Source organism: Alternaria viburni (assembly GCF_023758015.1).
Source record: "Alternaria viburni strain BMP 2772 chromosome Unknown scaffold_2, whole genome shotgun sequence".
NCBI classification, from domain to species: domain Eukaryota; kingdom Fungi; phylum Ascomycota; class Dothideomycetes; order Pleosporales; family Pleosporaceae; genus Alternaria; species Alternaria viburni.
The window spans coordinates 953,928-977,129 of NW_026055771.1; the positions used below are offsets into that span (position 1 = coordinate 953,928).

The 23,202-nt window shown below is 52.3% G+C and overlaps 9 protein-coding genes across 9 annotated transcripts; 6 read left to right on the top strand and 3 right to left on the bottom strand.

The window, feature by feature from the left end:
• Positions 1-1,044: 1,044 nt before the first annotated feature.
• On the top strand, positions 1,045-2,784 carry J4E79_001257 (uncharacterized protein; the record flags this gene model as incomplete). Its single annotated transcript, XM_049350167.1, has 1 exon — positions 1,045-2,784. The coding sequence occupies one exon, from the start codon at positions 1,045-1,047 to the stop codon at positions 2,782-2,784; it is 1,740 nt and encodes a 579-aa protein (XP_049215326.1).
• A 289-nt stretch (positions 2,785-3,073) lies between these two features.
• J4E79_001258 (uncharacterized protein) lies at positions 3,074-3,715 on the top strand (the record flags this gene model as incomplete). Its single annotated transcript, XM_049350168.1, has 1 exon — positions 3,074-3,715. One exon carries the CDS (start codon positions 3,074-3,076, stop codon positions 3,713-3,715), a length of 642 nt encoding a protein of 213 aa, XP_049215327.1.
• A 793-nt stretch (positions 3,716-4,508) lies between these two features.
• J4E79_001259 (uncharacterized protein) lies at positions 4,509-5,849 on the top strand (the record flags this gene model as incomplete). The annotated part of the gene is made up of 1 exon (XM_049350169.1): positions 4,509-5,849. The coding sequence occupies one exon, from the start codon at positions 4,509-4,511 to the stop codon at positions 5,847-5,849; it is 1,341 nt and encodes a 446-aa protein (XP_049215328.1).
• A 1,912-nt stretch (positions 5,850-7,761) lies between these two features.
• J4E79_001260 (uncharacterized protein) lies at positions 7,762-9,374 on the bottom strand (the record flags this gene model as incomplete). The annotated part of the gene is made up of 2 exons (XM_049350170.1): positions 7,762-9,250; positions 9,307-9,374. The coding sequence occupies 2 exons, from the start codon at positions 9,372-9,374 to the stop codon at positions 7,762-7,764; spliced, it is 1,557 nt and encodes a 518-aa protein (XP_049215329.1).
• Positions 9,375-9,825: 451 nt separating this feature from the next.
• Positions 9,826-11,663, bottom strand: J4E79_001261 (uncharacterized protein; the record flags this gene model as incomplete). Its single annotated transcript, XM_049350171.1, has 3 exons — positions 9,826-11,143; positions 11,200-11,549; positions 11,604-11,663. 3 exons carry the CDS (start codon positions 11,661-11,663, stop codon positions 9,826-9,828), a joined length of 1,728 nt encoding a protein of 575 aa, XP_049215330.1.
• Positions 11,664-12,296: 633 nt separating this feature from the next.
• J4E79_001262 (uncharacterized protein) lies at positions 12,297-14,866 on the bottom strand (the record flags this gene model as incomplete). The annotated part of the gene is made up of 2 exons (XM_049350172.1): positions 12,297-13,685; positions 13,745-14,866. The coding sequence occupies 2 exons, from the start codon at positions 14,864-14,866 to the stop codon at positions 12,297-12,299; spliced, it is 2,511 nt and encodes an 836-aa protein (XP_049215331.1).
• A 1,115-nt stretch (positions 14,867-15,981) lies between these two features.
• Positions 15,982-17,283, top strand: J4E79_001263 (uncharacterized protein; the record flags this gene model as incomplete). The annotated part of the gene is made up of 2 exons (XM_049350173.1): positions 15,982-16,684; positions 16,889-17,283. 2 exons carry the CDS (start codon positions 15,982-15,984, stop codon positions 17,281-17,283), a joined length of 1,098 nt encoding a protein of 365 aa, XP_049215332.1.
• Positions 17,284-17,809: 526 nt separating this feature from the next.
• On the top strand, positions 17,810-18,250 carry J4E79_001264 (uncharacterized protein; the record flags this gene model as incomplete). The annotated part of the gene is made up of 1 exon (XM_049350174.1): positions 17,810-18,250. The coding sequence occupies one exon, from the start codon at positions 17,810-17,812 to the stop codon at positions 18,248-18,250; it is 441 nt and encodes a 146-aa protein (XP_049215333.1).
• A 1,640-nt stretch (positions 18,251-19,890) lies between these two features.
• Positions 19,891-22,111, top strand: J4E79_001265 (uncharacterized protein; the record flags this gene model as incomplete). The annotated part of the gene is made up of 2 exons (XM_049350175.1): positions 19,891-19,955; positions 20,008-22,111. The coding sequence occupies 2 exons, from the start codon at positions 19,891-19,893 to the stop codon at positions 22,109-22,111; spliced, it is 2,169 nt and encodes a 722-aa protein (XP_049215334.1).
• Between the last annotated feature and the right edge of the window lie 1,091 nt (positions 22,112-23,202).

The window sequence follows — 23,202 nt, forward strand, 5'->3', positions numbered from 1 at the left end:
GCGAATGTTCGGTTACACTGCGACTGGAATATGTGACGAAGCCCCTTAGCTGCTTACCCGAACAACGCGTCAGTCCTTGGCCAGAGCAGCACTACTGCAGAATTCATCGGACGCGTGCTTACTTCAACACTCTACCTTCAACAACGAACGAGCAGTCTGCTCCTTCCTGGGATCTCTGCTGCGCATCTTTTTAATGATTCTGTCACCCGTGACGTCGAACAAGCGGTCTTATTGTCATCTCGTTCCACTATGGCGGCTCGAGCCTCAAGCGTGGCCACGAGAACTAGAGTCCTATCTCATTTTATCAATGCCTTTCCGGAAGCTTCCCGACTACAGGTGGGTGTTACTCACATGAGAAGGTTTGCTTTGCGAGCTCGGAATCTTGAAACATCAGAGTTTGTTCGTCGCGATGAACTCAGTACAATATGGCCTCGCTGACAAAAGGCTGCTACATCTTACTCACGACATACATTCAACTGTCGTTCAGTCTAGAACGGTGCATCTCACTTGGAGCTTTCTTCGTTTGCTACTGCACTCTACAATGCGTCTGACTGTTAGTATAAGGATACGGATCCGGTATATTCACTACGGCGGCTGTACTATTGATCTTTCACACAGGCTACATGCTAGAGCTCGGCCTGCAGCTACGCCCTACTGGTCTTCTTCGATCCGCTTCTCAACCAGCTTTCTTCACGAACATCGTGGCGATTCAACCGGGTGAAAGCTATCCAGCGTCACTCACACGCGCCAAAGATTATGTCACACGACGTGGAGGGAAAGCGATGTGCCCCACAAGATGTACCTGCTTTCTGTATAACTACGGGCGCGGACTACATCCCCCGGTAATCTCTCACTCCCTGCACAACCATTCGGCTCTACTTCTTTGGCTGGCCTTCTTGTCCTGCACGGAAGAACCACCCAGTTTCATCCAAGTACGTTAGTTTGGAAAAGTGCTAAACAGTACCTGTATAGCAAACCGGTACCGAATACCATCCTTGCACTTTGACGAGACTAATCACCATCATAAGACTTGCTTCATATATGATGCATTGCATCGACAGGAGGATTCACCAGCATTCACAAAAGACTAATCGCTTTGTCGCCTTTGAGCCTCGCTGTATCAACCATGCGTGGGACACGGAAAACAGTAGACCGAAAGATCTCACCATCGATCAGCTTTGCCGTGCGCAAGCGCTTGCCAATGGTTCAAACTATCAACACCCAGATGAAGACATCATTGAGCGGATGCGCGCGAGAAATGATGTCCCTAGCACCCAGGAAGCAAACAGCCCCGAGCACCTCGTGCCTCCTTTACCTTTAACGCCGATCAGTTTGCACTCCGATGTTCTCGCCCGCAGTCTGCCTGTACCAGCCACTGACCCACCTAAGGCGGCTCCTGTCATCTCACAAACACATCCATGCGCGAAACTCTCGCCAGAAGATCATATCTGGGAAGAGAAAGCATGTAAAGGCATCGCTCACAAGGGGCTGAGCTTGGACAAAGTGTGGGATAAAAAGACGTGGAAGCAGAAAGCCAACAACATCGAACGATTGAAGTTGCTAAAGGACGATGGGTACGACATCAAATCTCTACAGGCCCCGAAGACATCCGCAGATGCAATAATCGAGGCTCTACTGGCTCACGTCAAAGTACGGAAGGAGAAGAATCTGGATCTTGCAGCTTCTACAGTACTACAGTCAACTCCCAGTGAGGAAGTACCAGAAGTAAGGAAAGAAGATAGCTATGACCCCACTCCAGCGAACGATGACGACACAGCGCATGCGGAGCCCAAGGAAATTGCAGACCATGTTCCATCGGATGCGGCACCACAAGGTGTTCCGGATTTTGCGCAGGATGGACCAGAATCGCATGATGAACCAGGATCCCACGATGAACCAAAATTACACTCATATATCCCGCCTCCCGTCCTCGCAGGCCTGAAACGCAAGCATACCCATGAGGATGAAAACCAGCCTGATTGGCACCAAGACAACCCACAAAAGGAACTTCACGAAGCCTACAACACAGCAAATTCCAAAACCCTTGTCGACCTGCCGTGCACTTGCGGGATCGCTAAGATAGCGCGAGTGTTGACAAGGGAAGATCTTGCCAACGCCTTCGCAAAACAAGCTGCGTTCATATACAGTCGAAAGATTGGTCGTGACATTTTCCGCTACGCTAGAGAGAAGAGAAGGATGTTTCAGGACCCAAAGTCGAAAGAATCCTTCAACAATTGTATGGCGTCGTGGAGACCCTCACGAATCATCTTTCAGTCGCCGCCATCGGTCGCTCGACAGTCCTGTAAACCGCATGTGTATATCAGCGCGCAAGGTATCAAGCTGATGATGTGGGAGCTTTCGCACATCGCTTACGATCCTCATGAAGATGGTAGCTGGTGCATCGCAGACCCCGACGAAATTGAAGATCGAAAGGGCGATGGATTGATGGAAGCATGCAACCCAGTAAAGGACGAATTTCGATATAAGATCCGCATTTTCGAAACTCCAACTTTCCCTATGATTATCGAAGGAGAGACCATGGCACTGGTTGGACTACTGAGACGTCTTCGTAAGAGCGGCATCAGCTACTACCACAAAGGACAGTATGATCCGCAACGGATGGAGGTGGTCTCGTATGACAATGAAAACAGGCAATTAAGTGATGCCACCGAGACTGCTCTAGAGGATGCTGAACAGATATTAGAGGCGGAACACGCTCTTGGTGGCGTAGAGGTCCATATTGGGTGGCTGGAAAGCTCGGACTACCTAGATGATTTGTTCTAGGTCAAGAGCGCACGAAGTAGTACATTCACTGTGACCCGTCTGTAGCTCTACCAATTGTTTGATAAGAGGAACTTATGACGATACGGTAGTGAATGCGACTCGCGGCCCGTGCTCACCAACACTCCAAGCTCTGCACCAAACACTGCCCTCGTTGCCTTGATGCTGCCTGTGTGCACCCCCGCTCTCTAGCCACTTCTACGGCGAGATCACAGTCGTGAAATCATTCGATCATTTGCTCCCTCTCATACTCCTACCGCGACCGCAAATTTGAACCCCAGCTACACCCACAATGCCCGTACGCACCCGCAAAATCGGCGTCAACGACAAGGATAAAACCGCTCTCGCATTCGCCCATGATGACTTCCGCCGCCATTGGGTCTCCGGTCAGGTTGGGGGTGGCCGCAACACCGATTCAAGAGTCGCATTCAACCAACAAGACAACGGGTTCAAGCATCTAAAGCTCACCGTCGCAACGCTCGTCGACGCCAAAACCAACGAGGCACCTGACTTTGCCAACTTCTGTTCCGATGAAGAGGCGAAATACCACGGGATGCTGCGCAGCAAGCTCAGCCTCGCCAAGGACTACATACTCAAGGAGAAGGACCTGTCTCTAGACCCCGACCGATTCGGTGCGCGCCACGAGCCGACATCACTAGCCCTCGCCGCACCGCCTATCATGATCGACCTGTATTCTCAGCACATGATCCGGCTCCTCCTCGATATCTCAGCACAACTTCGCCAGGTCAGCGCTGAGACTCCGGCGGATGAGGTTGAGACCGTGCTAGAGGGGCCAATGAGGGATTACTTGGAGTTCTGGGAGAGGTTACAGAACAGTCTGTCATGGCAGCTTCCCGGAGAGGATAACGAGGCTAGGATGGGCGAGGCGGACAGGGCTATGAATGAGGTGTTGGAGAAGTTGGTTGAGCCTTAGCATGTGGGCACATAAGGCAGCTTGGCAAGTCAACGGGGGAGGAATTTACGTGAGGCATGCTTGCAAGAAGATCAGTTGACAACACTGATAAAGGTTATGGAACTCTCGAGCAGTGGGAACGTCTTTGAACGCCGTTTCCAGGACCATATATCCCTTGTACTGCTAATGCAAAGATGAACAACACTGAGCTCGAAACATTTCTGCAGGGCACGCAACGACTCAGAAGCATGTTCGCAGACATCCAAGCAGTAGCAAAAGTCAATTGTCCAGTGCCTACCCAAAGCTTGTCACCATCCAGCCTTTGGCTTGCAAGTACTATCAAGCGAACAGCTGGTTTGCCGCCTGCTTGAATGCTTTCGGTATTTAGTTGCTCGATGTCGACACTAACTTTGCAAGTCCATCTTCAGCACTCTGTGTCGGCCCAGTGAGGTAGTCAACGGGGGCAATGAATATGTTTTCCGTTGTCTGGGGGGCACACGCTGCATATGTCGTCACTGATGCGATTGACTCTTTCTCCCGGCATTTCACGCGCTAGATCCCAGGCTGCTCTCCTTTACCAGTATATAAACATTGCTTTCTGCTCCAAAAGACCATCGTGGCGAAGCTCAACTCGACTCCTCGATTGATAGACATTATATCGAAACGCAAAAATTGTGTGATCTGTATCAGGGTCGTCAGATAGTAGTCCTCGAGTTACTACTTCCCCATCTCCGAATATATAGAGGTATGTAAAGCCTCAAATGATTCTGTAACCTAGATTGACTGTCAAAGCCCCAAGCCGCGAGCACTCAATATGGCTTCGACTACCACAACATTTCCCAACACTCTTGAGGGTGTCAAGGCTTTCTGCAAGGGTCGCAAAGCTCTTGACCTCGTGCGCAGCTTCAGCACTACTCCAATCCCAGGCGCACCGGCAAAGTGGGACGACACGCTGGGAGTTTGTCTAGACCTCGAATGGTACAACCAACCTCCCGACAAGCCAATGGAGATAATCAACGAGAGCGGTCTCGTCGTATTCCCAATGAAGAAGCTTCGTGGCTGCAAGATTCCAAGCGATTTCGAGAATCTAATTCGAAACTTCGCGGTACATCACCTACGCATCGTGGAGACGTGTCACATGCGCAACAAGGGGAAAGACAAGTTTGGTATCCCTTTCGGCGATACTGAGCTGAACCCAAGGTTTTGTCAAACGCGTTTCGTTACGAAATCTGAGGCCCAAGCAGTCCTGATCCAGTTCCTCGATAACCAGCGCTGCGACGATGGCTCGAAGAGGCCAGTGATCTTCTTTGGCCAAGGTCTGAACAATGATGAGCGCCAACTGAAGGAGCAATGGAACCTTAACGTGGCTAAGCTGGACAGCATTGTTCTTACGATCCGATCGCTTGGGGCACTGGCGAGCCACGCCGGTATTGTCGCTGTCCCAGACAAAGAACGCGGTGAGAGCTTGCCGAGGTTCGTCGAGCTTCTTCGTGGGTTCCAAATCGACACAAGCAACATATGGCTACACAACAGCTCAAACGATGCGGTGTATGAGACGACACTGTTCTTTCTCGTTGTCCTTTTCCCAGTACTGTATCCGGGCACGCCTTGCAATCAATTCCCTTTAGACTGCACCATCGCCGGCCGTTCCATCAACGATATCTGGACCGATCTTGCTGAGGAGAAGAAGACCATCCCACCGCAGACGTGGGGCACTGCTCAGTTCTGTTGGTACTGCGAAAAGGCAGACGTGCATGACGCCGACGCGTGCCCTGTAAAGGAGACGATCGAGTGTGACATTTGCGCGAAAGCTCCTGGTCCTGAGAACAAGCGCTTCCGTAGTAAGCAGTATCGCTTTGGCCATCAGACTAGTCGGTGTACCCATCAGTTCAGGCACTACATTCCACCCCTGCCTGCATTTATTACCGACAACCTCGACCACGAAGAGCAGCGCGCTGTCTCGCGAGCGAAAGCTAGTGACGATGTTGCGGTCGGTGGGCGGATTCTGTTCGACAAGCTTCTGGCACCTGGGTATCCAGGCAAGATTGGCGATCGTGAGCTGGATGCCGAGGACGAGCGTCGCGCTGAGGAGGACAAGATGCTGTGGAGCTTGACCGATCCTGACGACGAAGAATTCGCTCTAGATGACGAGTAGTACGGCATTTGACGCGTGTCAATCGAATCGAGTGCGGGAGCATATTCGATCGCAGGCTCGGGGCTTATGGACGCGAGGCGGAACGTTTGCTTGTGTGCAGGTGTCTTGTTGTAGTATTAGTGGTCAGCCATGATAAGGTGTATAAAAACTTTTCCAGAATCTGTCGTCAAGCTCGATCTTTTTCCATGCTTGCTGAGTTGGATAGAGTGAGCCCTGAACCGCTATGGCTGCCACCCCTGGTAGGCCGCTGCATGGCCACTTGGTCGAGCATTAGACGCTCCATGCTGCCGATACTGATCGTAGCCTTTGAACAAGATGTGTAGTTTGGGACGGGGAGTGTGCACTGGAACAGCTGTTGAAATTGTGGCTGGGTGGTGGTGTTAATGCCGTTGAACGCGACGCGTCGCAAAGTTTCGCCAAAGCGATGACGTCACCCTCCGGATGCAATTTCCCCCACGTGACCTCAGCCATCTCCGGACTTCCAAGGTTTGCCCCTCCGTTCCATATGGCATGCGCCAAAGCACTCCCGCTCGCAACACTAGCTTCTGAGAGCACGGTTTATTACATGTCTAGCAGACTAACACTATCAGACTTTCGTCGCGGCCTTCCTAAAGTCGACCATCCCTCTACAGATCATCTACATTGACAAAAGTTTCGTTGACAATAGCCTCCACCTGCTGTCCGAGTTCACTATCAGTATCAACACTCACGCTCTTCATCATCTCGCGCCACAGCTCAGTCCTCTGAATATAGTAGACTTCTTTTAGGCACGCCAAGTAGTGTTTTCTACCACCGTCAATTCCTCCGCACTGCTGGTGGTAAGAGCGAAGTTCGTGTTGATGGTGCAAGACCGTGCGGACCAACATTTGGGCTTTTTCCGATATCATGGGTTTCGGAAAACAGTCCATAATGATCCTGATATGTGTGAGAGGTGTCCCGTCAAGCTCAAACCCGGGTGTGCTGCAGAGTTCTGGGTAAGGGTTGACAGTGGCAGTTGTGTCATCTGCTCCCGCTTGTGGGCTGCCGTGCTGTGAGGATTTTGCCTCGTCAATAGCAGCATTCTTGATCATTTTAAGGTGTGAATGGAGGCTCCTCAAAATGAACAGAAGTTGGCGTTTCGAGATCGGTTCGGGCTCTTTTGCTGGAGCTGTGTGTATACGGAGGATATCTTTCTTTTTGGTGGAGCTGATGGATCGCGGCTTTCGCTCATAGTCACCACCCATGATTGGTGTTCCTTCGATAAGTCCTTGATCGATGCGCTTATTGCGACAGGCGACCAAAGCAGTAGCAAAGTCCATTGCAGTAAAGTCTTTCCAAGGCGCATTGCCATATACACTGACGTCTTCGCCCGCCTTTTGTAATGCTCTAAACATGTTACCCTTGTTAGATCTCCCTACCCATGACCTGGCCGTCCAAGGAGCATCAGGGTCTATGCCTCGCTCTCTTGATACAGTTGGGGTTATGGCAGGAGATCTGGATTTCGAAGTGGAAGAGACAGTCAGAGATGAATTAGACTTGTGGGCCTTTCCTAGACTTCCGGATGGTGCATACGCTGGCGCATCTTGATTAGTGCTCGACATGACCAGACGATAGAGTTGGGGATCTAGACACCAGTTCAGCAGAAAGCTGAGGGTTGAGAGAAGAGTAGATCAGCACAACGTCTGGTAGGGAATAGTTAGCACATAGAGTGACCGATTATAGTCACGAACCTTCTCTCTCACTGGCCTAGGTCATTCGCAAGACCCACGTCAGCGAAGGTACAATAACCACCAGGTCTCAGTCACAGATTGTTGTGTTCTTTCACTGTGCTTATCTTAGAGCACATGAGACGTTCAAGAGTGGCTCTTTCTACGAAATACGAAGCCTCGCGTGATAGCGGCCTCTCTTTCACTATATCGAGACACGATATCTCTCATCCATATCTAACCTCGCCAGCGCCCTCCCTGAACCAGTCATCGCTAGCCAGCCCTTCATCAGCCGTCGCATAGTTTATGATCGTACTCTTCGATGTTGTATACGCATTGTAAGCGTCGATACCGTTCTCGCTACCCACTCCTGAGCTCTTGATGCCGCCCCATGGTGAGCTTGGGTCGTTGCGATGATGCGTGTTGACCCAGCAAATGCCACTCTCGATGCTCTCTGACACGCGGAAAGCTTGCGAAAGATCTTGCGTCCAGATAGCTGCGCCCAGACCGAATTCGCTATCGTTCGCAAGCTCAAGGGCCTCTTCTTCAGTGCCAAAGCCTACGACGACAATGACGGGACCGAAGGCCTCTTCCTTCCATATGCGCGTATCGACAATCTTCTTTGTGGTGCTATCCGTCAGTATTGTTGGTGGATAGAAGTAGCCTTTCGAGAAGTCGGTATCGTCCAGTGAAGATTTGTGAGTCATTCGTTGGCCACCTGTGACAACCGTCACACCTGCATCCTTTGCGTCGTTGACTAGTGTCTCAACGTTGCTGAGCTGTTTCGCCGATATGAGGGGACCCATCATAGACTCCACATTCTTCGGTGAGCCCATCCGCCTCTCAATGCTCTGCACCTTGGCTTTCAGCTTCTCCACTACCTCACCGAGAATGTTGTTCTGCACGATGATACGCGTCGCTGCCACACATGTTTGGCCACTGGCTATAAAGCTTGCGAACACAATGCCATTGACTGCAAGATCGACGTGCGCTTTTTCGAACACGACGAGGGGAGCCTTACCACCAAGTTCGGCGGTGTAATGTGCCAGGTTGCGTCCTGCGATGGCGCCAATGGCGCGTCCTGCTGGTGTGCCGCCAGTAACATCGACTTTCTTGATGAGCGGATGCTCCACAAGAGCCTTTCCGGTCGTGATGCCGTCGCCTGGCAACACTGAAAAGACGCCGTCGGGCAAGCCGGCCTCTTTCAGAAGCTTGCCAAGCTCAATGCTGGTGAGCGGCGTCAGCTCGCTTGGTTTCAGCACAATGGAGTTGCCCGCGGCTAATGCGGGTGCGATCTTCTTAACAGCAATCAACATTGGGTGGTTGAACGGCGTAATTTGCGCGACTACACCGAGCGGCTTACGGTCAACCCAATTGTGTAGTTTACCGACGGTTGGCAGGACAGAGCGCTCTTCGGTTCGTATCAACGCGGCGTAATATTTGAACCATTTCGTAAGAGTCGGAACTTGGGCATTCATCTCACGGATAGCGCGTCCGGTCTGCTGTACCTCCAGCGCGATAAGTCTTGGGAGATTCTTGGTCAGAAGTTCTGCGATTCGGTCGAGCGTGTCCGCACGCACATGGCGCGGGGCTTTCGACCACACACCCGATTTGAAGACTTTGTGTGCAGTTTGAACAACATCCTCGACATCAGCCGCAGATGCAGCATGGCAGTGCGCGAAGATCTCCTTAGTCGCGGGGTCTTCAACGGCGAGCCTGTGATGCTGTTAGCAATCGGGGTGGGTCACGAATGAGGGGTCCCGCTAACTGACTGCTCCGCTCGACCTTCCACCTCTTTCCCTTCCGCCCACATCTTGTATGCGTTCGCCATATTGGTCATAATACACGTCGTAAGGAGCAATGTGTGCTGCAAGATTTGGGATGGGTGGGAAGTTGAGGTGAGTGAGTCCTTGGTAGCGGAGGTGGCCGACGAAGAGTGGACCTCACGATAAGTTAGCGGCGGCTAGAGACGTTTCGGCATCCAGAGTACCTTCCCAGATCAACCACATGCTGGATGTAGTATCAAGCAGCATCGGAGTCAATGGAGAGGGCTTCAACATCATCGATTATGATTATAATACAATATCTTGGGTATCTTTTCCAGTTTTCGCCATTCTCAGTTGACCACCGTATTATAACAACGCCTGAAGAGACCCTGCGAATACAAAGCGGAGCCAGATGACAATTCTACTATTTCAGATATGGCGCGAGGCCCGAAAATGAGAGAAGTAATGATCGCCACTGGAAGCAGAAACAAAGGAACTTTCATTTTGTCCTGATCAACCTGGATTTCATGTTAATCCAAGCACATGTCTTCCCTTCTCGTTACCCCTCCCACAGTCCAAGTCCCTCTTCACTTCACCCTCAGCCCCATGTGTCTGCAGAAGCTCAATCAACATGCTCCTCTCCTTGCCTTCAAGTCTCATCGCTTTGAGGGCAGACTGTAGTGGTGTACGTCCATTCTTCGCCTCGAAGTTCACGTCCACACCAGCTTCAACAAGGTACTTTGCTATCGCAGACGCACCAGGCGTCCTGCAAGCAAGATGAAGTGGCGTTTCTCCATCATGATCAGGGTTGTCGATCGAGTGACCCAAGGAAGCAAGGTAACGGACAGTGGCGAGCTGCCGTCCTAATGTTGCGGCATGCATTGCGGAGTAATACGACGATGGTGCTGGATTGACACGAGTAATGTCAGCCCCAAAATCCAAGAGAAGGGTAAGAATGTCTGGCGACATTTCGTACGCTACTCGAATGAAGAAGTATCCGAATTCTGGGTGCGTCGCCATGGGGTTTGCGCCTTCCCATATCACCCTCTCCACTTCGGCAGCTGTCGCTTCCGCTGGTATGTTTGCTAGGATTCGATCTACCGCCGCCCTCTGGTTCGGCTCCAACTCTTTTCGTTTGCCCTTCGTCACAGCTATCCGGTCCGAGGTGATCTTCCTATGAAAAATGGAGACGTCTGAGCTGGACAGCGTTGATGTGTATTTTGATGCTTGTTTTGATGCGTGTCTAGACGCAAGTTGTAACCGAGTACTCGCCTTCCCTGAGAGATCAGTACACCAGCTGTATGACTTCTTGAGTCGAGATTCCGGTGGTACCAGGGTAGGACTGGATGCCGCGCCGTCGTCAGTGTAGAATGTACCGCGCGATGGGGTGATGTCTTCCCGGGATGGCGGTATCAGAAGTCGCCTGGGAACAGATGTTTGTTCAAGTGCGGAATAAGAGAGAGTCTGCGCGTCTTCAAAGGACGGAACGTTGGCGAGCCATGTGCCAATGCCGTCATTAGCGCTGTTTCGTGTTGAAGCTTGTTCGTGGGGGCTCTTCCTGCCGCTTCGAGGCTCCTCGCCAAGGGCGGGCTCTAGGGAATCTGGACGTGGGAGAGTAGTCCTCTTTGCTAGTTGTGATGCAGACGGCCCGTCCCGTTTAATAGCTGTGATACATGATCGAAGCAGACGGACAGCCTGTAATAGTGAAGACAGTTTGTCGCGTGCTGTTTGATTCACGTAAATCTCATCTGTATCCGTCTTCTTCAGCAATTCATCACTTTGCGTGATGAGATCGCTGACAAAATTCTGAAGTAACGAATCCATCGTATCCTGTTGGCAAAATCTAAGCTGAGTCAGTTCTCGTGCAATGCTCCGTCGTTCCTGGTGCAAACAACTTACAATGCGACATAGTCTAGACACAACTCTAGCACCACCTTTGAGGCGTCAAGATCATGCCGTAGATTCACCAAAGGTCCGTCCTTCAGCACACGCCAGTCCTCTTTCGGTTTACTACCACATGAGAGCTTAAGAAAAGCCTTATGCAATCGTTCACAGGTATCGTCGCATGAGTCCAGAACTCGCGAGACAGCATCGATCAGAGACGCCGGCAGCTCGGCCCACTTTGCCGAAAAGTCGTCTTGCGCAATACTCAGCCCAGTTCTGATCACGAGCAGATCACTGTTGATCTTGTTCAGATCGTGACGAGCATCGCGGAATTTGCGAGCAAAGCTGCTGATATCCGGGATGACCTGTTTTGGGCGTTAGCGCGTGTAGGTGCAAAGTTGAACATCTGAAGCGGCTACCTGGGCGATCGAAGTTCCTAGCGCAGCGCATCGGGCAGCGACTGTACTAGGACGCGACATTAGTTTGGATGCGCGTTGACAAAGTTGATGCTAATATGCACTTTGAAAAAGACGTCGAGGGCGCGGCCGGGCTGTCGTGGCTGTCGTGTTTGTTTTGGGGACGGCGATGCCTGTCGGCGATTTTGAAGGTGTGTTGGCTTGGTCGGAGCTGACGAGCTTGTCACATCGTGAAGTACTGGCGTACGGCACGGATCTCAAGCTCTTGCGTGCCCGCCGGTTACTTGGTGGCCCACGACGTTGGATGCGAAAGGGGGGAAGACACAGATCACGCTCAGTTTACGAAGAAAATAGGCTGCGCATTGTTTGAGGGAGGGTTGGGTGTTGTTGGGCTTTGCGTCTCCAGAGCGGTGGCTAATGCAAGAGACCTGCCTCAAATTGCGGGAGTGCAGGTGAAATTCCCCGTCTCCGAAAGCCACCAACGACTGGGCTATGGTGTTGCCATGCCTGGGGGAATAGGAGACAAGTCGCTATTGTGGGTTAGGCGGGGCGGGAGGCGCGCAGGGGAACCCGGTAGTGGAAATGAAGCCGACTGGGCAGTGGAAACATTAGATTGTCGCGTCTGCGAATGCGAGGACATCAATTTCAATTTCGCATCTTTTTTTCTTTTTTGTACATACTTGCTGCACAAGCGACTCAGTCAACAATGCCAGGTGGCAAGAATGAGAGGTAATCGACCGGGGCGGGCTCTATCCCATCAGCTTGCGCAGTGAGTCGCACCACGTCACCTTGCCGAACCTCAACACCTCTGAACGTGATGCGCGTCGCGGAGTGCCCATCGAGATACACGCTCGGCGCGTGTCCCAGCTTGTCTTCCAGATCCCCCACCCAGCTACCCACGATCCGATCGCCAACCTCGAGTTCGTACTTCGCTTTACCTCCAATCAAATCGTAGTAATTGACAGCGACGTCGTACGTTCCCGAGGCGAACGTGACATTAGCGGTCGCGACGCCCGTTGTGGAGTTTGATGTTGTGACGATAGCCGTATAGCCGGAAGCTGTCTCAAAAGGGCTTACGGCGTAAGTCATGAAACCATCGAGCATCATGCCCTCCGCCTCAATGCGATACGGGTGATTGCCCACGCGCTGATTCTCGTCCGCTATCTGTGAGAGATTGTGGTAGAACTCGTTGATCGCATCGCGCCAAACTATCGAGTGGCCAGCTTGGAACGTTTGCCTGAACAATACATGTTCATATCGCTCATCGTCGATCTTGCCCTTCAAGGACTCCCATTGCCCGACAAATTCCTGCGCAACACCAGCACCTTCGTAGTGAGCGTCGTAGAAGTGCTGAATCACAGTCTTGTTGGATTTCAGTCGCTGTGTATACGGAACGTGATGGAACCAGAGCAGTAAATTGTCCGGCGTCGATTCAATATCCTCGTAGATTTGAGCGACCTCGGGCGGGTATTGTCCAGCATTGCCAGTGCCGTTCTTCACGGTGCGGTCCATGCCAATACTGAATGCATCGGCGCGCGTCCATTGACCCCAGCCATTACCGTCTTGCGAAGCAGGGTTTGGTCCAAAGTGTGTGTACAAAATGTCAGTCAGTGTCTGAATGCCGAGATTGCCGCTGTAGTTTTCATATGCGGGCCACGACCTCATGGACATATCGGTGATGGTGTCGAGCACGTCCGGGTCAAAGCCAAATGTCAATCGAATCCAGTCTTGCAGGATAATCTTCGGGTCAACGGACGCGTCCCAGGCTAATCGTCCGTACGCATACAGGTTGGACATGGCTAGATGTGAACCTAGCCACGTCGCATTTGATCCAACTCCTGTCACGCCTGCATAACCACCCAGTGGTCGTTTGAAGCGCTCACCAGTGATGATATCTTTGACTTTGGAAGACTGATTGTCAGACCTCATGTCAAACTCCAGGATCTCTTTCCACTGTGGGGCCAGATAGACTAGGTGGCAATTTTGGCCGAGATACTCGGGCGTGATCTGGAGCTCGATAGCTGTGCTCGTGTGCCGTAAAGATCCAAACAGTGGCGATGCTGGCTCCCGAACCTGGAAGTCAATCTGTGGGGAAACAGAGATACGTTAGTCTGCTCTTGGATAGACAGCGTCTGTAGACATACCGGGCCGAACTTGATCTGAACAACTACGTTGGCGTCGAACTTTCCATCTAGATGCTGAAAGAACTCCAATTGCGCATTCGCCCTGTCGTTGTACCAGTTGGTCTCATTGATGTGGTTGTCATAGACGAAAGCGCGGAACATGACAACACCACCATGGGGTTTAGCTGCCCTCGCGAACATGTTGGCGCCGTCTGCGAGTGTTCGGTTGTAGGTCAATGGACCAGGCTGTCCTTCTGAATTGGCTTTGACGAGATAACCGGCCATGTCTGGAACCTTGGAATAAATCTGGTTGGTGATGTTGGCCCACCATGCATCTACCTTCGGGTCCAAAGGATCGAATGTGCCTAGACTAGCATTCGGAGATGCGAAGTTCAGGGATATGCCAAGCTGCACACCCCATGGTCGCATCGCATCAGCGAGTCTACCAAGGCCTTCCACGTTGCGATCGTTGAGTAGCGTGGCGTTTGCGTTGACGTTGTTGATGATGGCGCCGTTTACACGAATTGATGCCAACAGGCGAGCGTATTCAGCAACCCGTGTCGTGTTATCTACGACAAATCCGTCCCGGAAGAACAATGAAGGGCCAGCATACCCTCTTTCGATACTGCCATCCATATTATCCCATTCATTAGTCCATCGGATGGGTACTTGCGGGTTGTATACCGTTGAAGCAGCCGTGGGTTTGTCTTGCGCGAGCTGAGAGAGATACTCAAAGGCTCCATAGAGAGCACCGCGTTCATTCTGTCCAATGATTATGACTTTGCCGGGAGTAGTTGTGCTGAGGAAGAAACCATCTTCGTCCAGGTTCTCGCATTCATCGATGTTTCCGTACGCGGCTACGTAGGCGTCCCAAGTTCCGACGATGATGGCAGACTGGCTTTGGTCTGCCGTCGAGCTGACGTTCAGCTTTCGTCCGATGATGCCCTCTACGCCTCTCTGAAGCTCTTGGCCTGCGGTGTAGACAGGGCTCACTTTCGTGCTGTTCAAAGCGATGATCGCCGGGGGTACCGATTGTGCGCATGGCCCGTCCGGTATAGGAGCATAGCGCAGCCAGCCTTGTGAGCCATCTTCGGCTACAGCAACGCCCAGCACGCAAAACAGTGTGGTGAGTAAAAGTCGCATGATTGAAGCCAATGGATAACGGTCAATATCCACATACTGGCCGCCGTCCCCAAGATCCTTTATAGGTCACCACGCTTTCCTCATGATCAACACGTCATTAGCACATTTACGGCAGCAATTGTCGTGACATCTCCCACCGAGGAAACAAAACGAAGTCTAACGGTCGCACCGTACTTCAGCCTAAAAGCTGGGCGTAAGTACAAGATCAGTCAAGCGTGCGGAGGGCGGCTCAAGCTTTACTGGCTGATTGTGGGGATGAATGGCGGGGATCGGAGAGATCGGCAACAACTGGCTGAAAAAGTCCGCCGAACCGGTTGACAGCCGATGGTAGTGCGCATTCCGATCGTTGTACGCGTGGACGAAAGCGCCGCAGACTTGATGGCATGGAAGACGGTGTATGGTGGAATTTGACGATGGTCAGGACGGAGACGAGGTGGTGGTGGCTTCCAGAATGTTTGTGCCGCAATAACGAGAGACCTACTAGGGCAACTACGACGTCATCAGCCATCTCGCCCACGACCAACCGCCTGCAGTCCACAAACGATCAAACCCTTCTCTTCATTTGCGAACTGAGCATGACACTACTCGGTTGAGTTCTATCACTACATGCGCGTGGTAACGAGCCTGTCGCGTCCCTACGATCATACGTACAGGCTATTCCAAGGTTCAGCACTAATTGACAGGGCCGCGGTGATGCTGATCGATTATGTTTGTCAAAAGTGTCCATGAGAATTCTCATCTTATCGTACTTCGCGTTGATGACCTTTACCTTGTCGCGATAGCTTCTCGAGGTAGCCTCGCATACTCTCACTCAGGTGCAGGTCCTGCCCAGGTATACATCACTCTCACGTATCGCTACTGTAGCCTCGTTCTATTACTCAGTACGCCTTGAGTCCGACAGTATCTCTCTACATATAAAACGCTCATCTCCTTGAGGTCCAGACCTTGCCTCCCATCGTATCCAATTACTAACACACTTTCTCGGCCCTTTTCCCTCGTCTCCGGCCCACTACCTTATGCGTGCAGCATAGCTATACCCATTGGTGGAATACTGATAAACCCGTTAGAACCAACAGTTACTGGTTCTAGGTGCTAGACTGCGAAAATCCCCTACCATGGGATATACCAACGTCAACAATCCCATCACTATCGATGAAAGCGCAACGAATTGGTACACACAAACAATTTCCAGACAGGCACGTTCTCTCATACCCAAGGAGTTTGAGAAACTCCCAGCTTTCGATACCGTCAAGTTCAGTCATCGCAAAAGCTTCGGCCCAATAGTCGACACTCATTGGCCACAGGACGCGTCCGAGATGGTACTCACTCTGGGCACCTTCGACGCCCCGTCTCTGGAGTTGAAGCCTCCAGTCTATATCTACGTACGTGGATTGAAGAATCACCATATCGGGTACTTTTATGTCAACTCAGACTCGAGCGTCCATCGCGTGCAACCGAGCGGTCTCAGGCATGTCGATATCGACGAACCGTTCTGTGACGTCGGAGACCATTCAGTTGGTGAACAGACCGTTTACAACAGGATACGGGCAATGGCACTTTACTTCTTCTTAGTTGCTGGTCACATCGAAGTCATTGAGAATTACAGTCATTTCTGGATGGACTTTTCGAAGGCTTGCGGATTTATCGCAAACAGTGGCGTTCGCCCAAAGCCTCGCGCAAAAGCACAGAAACAGGAACCGAAAACTGTACCAGTATCCGCTGCGACATCAGTTCCGGGGCCAGAAGCGACTGACCTGACGCACGACACTTTCGCATCCAGGAAACGCACCGGCGATGATGGACCCACGCCAACGGCAGGTAAGTTACAAGGTCCGCCGTCCTTTTACATGGTTGAACTAACAAATGGCAGCGAGGATCAAGCGTCGCGATTACAGCCATATCGTGCGTATATGCAATAGTCTGAATCGCACTTTAAGCTTACTTTCTTATAGATACACCCATCGCACAGCACCATACGGCGATCATTGAGCCCAGAACATCCGATCATGGCAACCAGCGCAGAGGCCAGGCTAGCAAACAGTGAAAGAACAAACACCCCATTGAGAGCGGAAATCGATACGCAAGCCAGGGCTGTTGAACAACTCAGAGCACAGATGACAGTGAACCATCAGCTCTTAGCACAAGTCAACGGACTCACAGCGGAGATAAGCCGAGTCAAAAACGAAAGCATGTTCAGTCAAAATGCGTACCGCGGCATCCAAGTTCAATACGACGAACTGGCAGAGCGACACGCTAACACGCTCCACAACGAGAACGCTCTTCGCGATCAGCTCGGTCAAATTCAGGCACGCTGCGCACAAGCTGAGAGGCGATCAAAGGTACTGGAGAAGGAAGTGGAGGGTCTCAAGCAAAGGATGAGAAGAGCGGGAGAAGCGTTGGACGTTTCGGCTTTTTGAAAGGTGGAGAATGATTGACCTGGGGGTATTTGAAGTATTGGAGGCTCATGGCGTTGATTTGGAAAAGTTTGTATCGGTCAAGGTCATCCGTGGGTTTCCATTACTGGGGTTAGTGGAGTTTGCGGGAGTTTGGCAACAAAATACGGGATGATGCTTCGTGACAATTGGGACTGCTTTGCGCGACATACCTGGACTTGCTTCGGGGAAGGTAGTGATCAGACTTGTTTTGGGAACGTTTGTTATCGAGCAGGAAAAGATCGACGGGGCTATGTCTCATCGAGCCATCCATACATGCATTTATGTCTCTCAAAGTCGAGCAGCTAGTCTTTTACGCTTCACAGTCAAGGCCAGATTCCACATGAAGCTATACCTTTACCTTTGTTTTGAACATACTGAGACCCCCGGAAAGTGCACCAACTAGGACATGAAACCTTCCATGATCATGCATGCACAGCAAGCGCAAATAGCAAACTCACAACGGCTATAACATCATGCTTTAACGCCTGTTTTCTTCGTCATCTACACCATGAGTTCCACACCTCGCACCACCACTGCCAACACCGACGATATCGACAGGATTGTCAAGGCGAAGAACGAATGGAAAGGACTCTACGAATCCCTCGAAGAAAACCCGCACCACGCTACACACATAAGCGAAGAAGCACGGAGAAGAAAGAGATTAGAAGAGGACTTGCTCGTACCGGCTCTCAAAACAGCAGCGAAGGACGCGAAGAACGCCAACACGAAGCTGAAGGAATGGATAAGCGTAGTAGGCGTTGTGGACGAGTTGTGGAACGCCAGTGCTCTGAGATATCAAGTTGGTGGGGCTAGAGAAAAACTGGTCGACGCAGTTTGGGATCTGGAAGCCACCGTGTACGAATTGCGGAAGACGCTGAGGTTTGACGGAGGGACAGTACTGAATAAAGTTATTGATCCGTCGGCAGATGATAGCTCTGAGGAAGAATAAGCCGTTGGCTTTCGAACTGTTTGTTGCGGCGTACAGCTGAGAAACCATGTAGCAGTAATTGTCTTCAGTTGAGTACGATCACACTGCATCTGATAGTGCTGAGTCTTTCTGCCCAAATGAAGGCCAGGCCGAGTCTGAATCAAAGGCGCACTCTAGCCTTCGTTGACACTTTCCGCGGGGGTCGTCAGGCTACCACACATGTCGCTTAGCTGACCCTCAAGCAGCGCAATATCAAATATTACGGCTCCGAACCATGCTGACAAGAAGACATTCGATGATGGCCGTAGGGAGAGGTTTGGTGTTGTAGAGACGCGATCGAACGCGTCCGACGCGTCCTGGACCACATGGCACGTGAGGGCGCGGGGTAAGCGCGATCTCCAGCTCGGAAGCTACGACGCCATCAACCACGAAAGTCTCCAACTTGACTGCGATGCCACTGTCGCACGGTATCAAGATATCGCGATAAATTTGCCAACGACAATATCAAACCAGATCGGAAAAGCTACTGCACGGGTCCACTGCGGCTGTTAAGCCCTAAGGCGCAATACTCAGGTTCCTATCCCTAGACCACGGACGAGGCGCGACAGCCGCAATGACAACGAACGGCTTCCGAGAGTGTGGATACGCAGATACCGGTTGCCGCATTGTCGGTATTTTGTCTTTGGCACGCACGCAGATATGGGGTAGTGCCTTGGAAAGCAAGAGAGATCGGATCAGGAAAGACGTGCAGCAAGAAAGCGGACAGCAAGATACATACGTCTTGCCATGAGCGCAAATGCGCAGTTTGCTGGATGCGATACGAGGCGACCGCTCAGCTCATTCGTTCGATGTCATCGAGGTGTCACAGCGTGCGCCATCACGAACGCGAAGAAGCAGCTGCATCGATAGGGTCTGCATATCTAAGCCAGGCAAGGCAGGTGCCGATCGTCAATTTGCAAAGGGAAGAATGAGAGCATTAGGCGCGCAGCAGGCCCGAACCAGACCGAGGCAGCCCGTACGGTATCAAGACTCCCAGCCTCTGTATGTGGTAAGGCAGCATACAAGCGACACAGCAACGCCGCACTGGCTATCGATGAGTAAAAGATGGGTGTTGGACTTTTTATCGACCTGCCTCTTCGGGTGCGCCGTTTTATCCGCCACCGGGCTTGATCGTGACGGCGCGTCTTGGCACGGCCGCGAGCAATCTGGGCGAGAGCTTTGCGGAGCTTCACGTGAGAGCTGCATGGAGATGGCCGCCAAGTCTGAGCCACGACTGCGGGACCTGTGGGCCGTGTCGCGATAGGACGACGCAGAAACATGCTTTCTACGTTCCCACCGACGGCGAGCTTGTTTGTCGCCCGCAGCGCTAGCCTGCATCAGGAAGGAGCGGTCGTGAACAGCGCCCATCTATCCACATGTTTGGTATAGCAGCAACCGCATTACAGGGCGCGCCTGATGCCATCACCGAGTGCGTAGCCAACGAGGAGCGCCATCACGGCCAGGTACCGGTCCCTAAACCCCGCTGGCAAAATATCGTCCAGCCAGGGTCTGCAGCTAGGTACCGAGCAGCGCGTTGTACAAATAAGCTGCCTGCCCTTCCTGAGATTTTCCGACCATCGACCTTGTCCAATTGAGCTTTTACGAAGCTGGTCGCATACAAAATGGCTCGATACATCAGCGTTGCCGCGGCTTTGGCTGCTACCGGCGCCTGTGCCTTTACGCCTGAGTACGTTTACCATCACATTCCGTTGCTTGCGCAACTGCTAACAAGTGAACAGAGGACTCCTCAGCACCGTCCGACGTGGCGTCGCTGACGCCAGTCCCGATGGCTCTGTCGGTCTGTTCTCGTACTCCCAGTATTCCTTCGAGGAGCACGGCAGTGCGGGTTCTGGCATGAACCTCATCGACCTCAAGACCGGCGAGATCACCGAGTCGGGCCTCAATGCCAGCGAGATCAACGAGGTCGCCTGGATTCCCGGCAGCGAGACTGGCATCATCTACATCAATGGCACCAACGAGGAGGTCCCCGGTGGTGTTACCCTGTGGGTTGGCGACATCAAGGATCCGAGTGCAAGCAAGATGGTCGCTTCTTTGGATGCGCCATACTCCGGTCTCAAGGTCGCAAACACTTCGACTGGAGACATGCATTTCATCGTAAACTGCATGGCTTACCCCAATGGTACTGCCGTCAACCCCGAGACCGAAGTTACCCCAGTGACTACTGCCCGCTACTACTCGGACAACTATGTCCGCCACTGGGACACTTGGCTGACCAAGAACCGCTACAATCTCTTCGCCGGAGCTCTCTCGGCGAACAACAGCTATGCGCTGTCCGGCGCTGGAATGCGCAACATCCAGAAGGGCATCAACTTCACCACCACTGCGCCTGAGACTCCCATCCAGCCGTTTGGTGACTCCAGCGACTACGACATCAGCCCTGATGGTTCCATGTACGCTTTCGTAACCAAGGCCCCTCAACTCAACAAGGCCAACTACACCGCATCATACACCTATGTTGGTGCTTTCGCGTCTTCCGACGCTCCCATCGCCTTCAACGGCCCAGACTCTCTCGCGGCGGAGGCTGGTCACAAGGGTGCTTCTGGTCTCCCTTCTTTCTCCACCGACAGCTGCAAGCTCGCCTACGTGCAGCAGGATGAGGACTACTACGAGTCGGACAGGTGGCAACTCTACACTGTCGACGTCGCTGTTGAGGGTACCGGTGTTGCTGTCAGCAACTGGAAGGCTCTGAGTGCCGGCTTTGACCGCTGGGTTCAGGGACCCATCACATGGGCTCACGACGACTCCTCCATCTACGTCACTGCTGATGACTACGCTCGCGTCAAGATCTTCAACTTCCCTGTCGATGCCGACGAGAGCTTCGTCCCTGAGCCTATGACCTCGAACACATCCGTCTCGGCTTTCGCCCTCCTTCCTGATGGTTCGCTGTTCGTCGCTGCTACCGCCATCTGGACTCCCAGCGAGTGGTACATCCTTGCCGACGGAGAGAAGAAGACCCTCTTCGACGCGTCTCAGGTCGACCCCAACCTCGCTGGTCTCGGATCCCACACTGTTTCCGAGATCTTCTTCAACGGTTCCAACCCTGAGCTCAAGCAGCAGCTTCAGGCCTACGTTGTCAAGCCTACTTTCTGGCAGGAGAACGTAACCTACCCGCTCGCTTTCTACATCCACGGTGGTCCTCAAGGTAACTGGGGCAACAGCTGGTCCAACCGCTGGAACCCTCAGGTCTGGGCTGACCAAGGCTACATCATTGTCGCCCCCAACCCAACCGGTTCCACCGGTTTCGGACAGTTCCTCACCGACTCCATCCAGGGCCAGTGGGGTAGCTGGCCATACCACGACTTGGTCAACGCCTGGAACTACGTCAACAGCAGCATGCCATGGATCGACACCAAGAACGGTATCGCCGCTGGTGCTTCCTACGGTGGTTACATGACCAACTGGATCCAGGCCAACGACCTCGGCAACGAGTTCAAGTGCCTCGTCACCCACGACGGTATCTCCAACACCGAGGGCGCATGGGCCTCTGAGGAACTCTGGTTCATCCGCCACGATTACAACGGCAGCATCTGGGACTCCAACGCGTACCGCGAGTGGAACCCCCAGAACCACATTGCCAACTGGTCCACTCCCCAGTTCGTCATCCACAACACCCTTGACTACCGTCTGCCCGAGAGCGACGGCCTGAGCTTGTTCAACATCCTCCAGGCCCGCGGTATCCCCTCCAGGTTCCTCAACTTCCCCGACGAGAACCACTGGGTGCTCAAGCAGGAGAACAGCTTGTTCTGGCACACCGAGATCTTCAACTGGATCAACCACTGGTCCAAGGGTGAGCCTCTGAGCGACCTGCCCATCGGTAACTAGATGGGGAAAAGTCATGGTCTTCAGCATTGATGACGACATTGATGAAACTTATTCTTAGATGATTAATGATAATACATTGATAACAAACTTCATTCACGTATGTTTCAGTGATGTATGCTCGTGATCTAAGCTCTCTTTTGGCCAGAGTCCACCCGGACTGATCTCATTTAATGTATATGTTGAAACCGAATACTAGTTCCGAGATGTAGTAAATTTGCTAGCCGGAGTACGCCAATCGCTACTGTATGGTAAGAATCAACCCGTAGTCGACTGAAGAACGTTATTGAGCTTTACAGCTATGCGGGGTAGTCGTATATCCATGCCAGTATCCGAACAACGTCCATTAGCTGTGTCCAGCGCTGATCATAAGCTACTGACAGACTTCGTTGGATGATGCACAACCCGTGTGAACATCTACGCTACATGCACAAGCAAGAGCATAGGCATCAAGCGTCGCTCCCGCTACCCGGCGGCCGGTATCCAGCGGCTTTACTAACCAAGGATATCCGCGTCTGTCCTCAGGTACGGCTGCTGCTGTCAGGCGGGACATGGATGGTGGTTTCCCTGGTTTGTCTTGGCCTTTCTGGTGTGCTCTTCGGTTCTCGGCAACGACGATGTGCAGCGCTAAGACTACAGAAGCCATCCACACAAGACCTTGTTGATAAGCCAGGAAATGACTCGGAAGACCCGATCGCATGTGCATAGTTCGATTCAACGTCGACAATAAGCTTCTAGACACTGTCTTCAATCGAGAACCTTCAGTATGGGAACGGGGCGTAAAGAGATAAGCAGCCGCTATTGCCACTCAGCCAAGCTGCATCCTTCATTGTTCTGTGATAGCAGAGGATCCTACTGCGCCCCGTTGTGTTGGTGTATGGGTGATCATCAGAGGGTTCTGTTGGACAGGCCATGCCAAGCAAAGACGGAAAACAGCGGGTCAGGCCATGGGAATGCCAATGTGCCATGCTGCCAGGCGAGGCAAAGCTTCCGCTGATAGCAACGAAGCCTCGTGCCAAAAACCATGTGGAGGTCTTCGGCGCTCTTGTCTCGTTTTGTCGCGCTTGTTTTATTGTCAAGGAGATAAGCGTGGC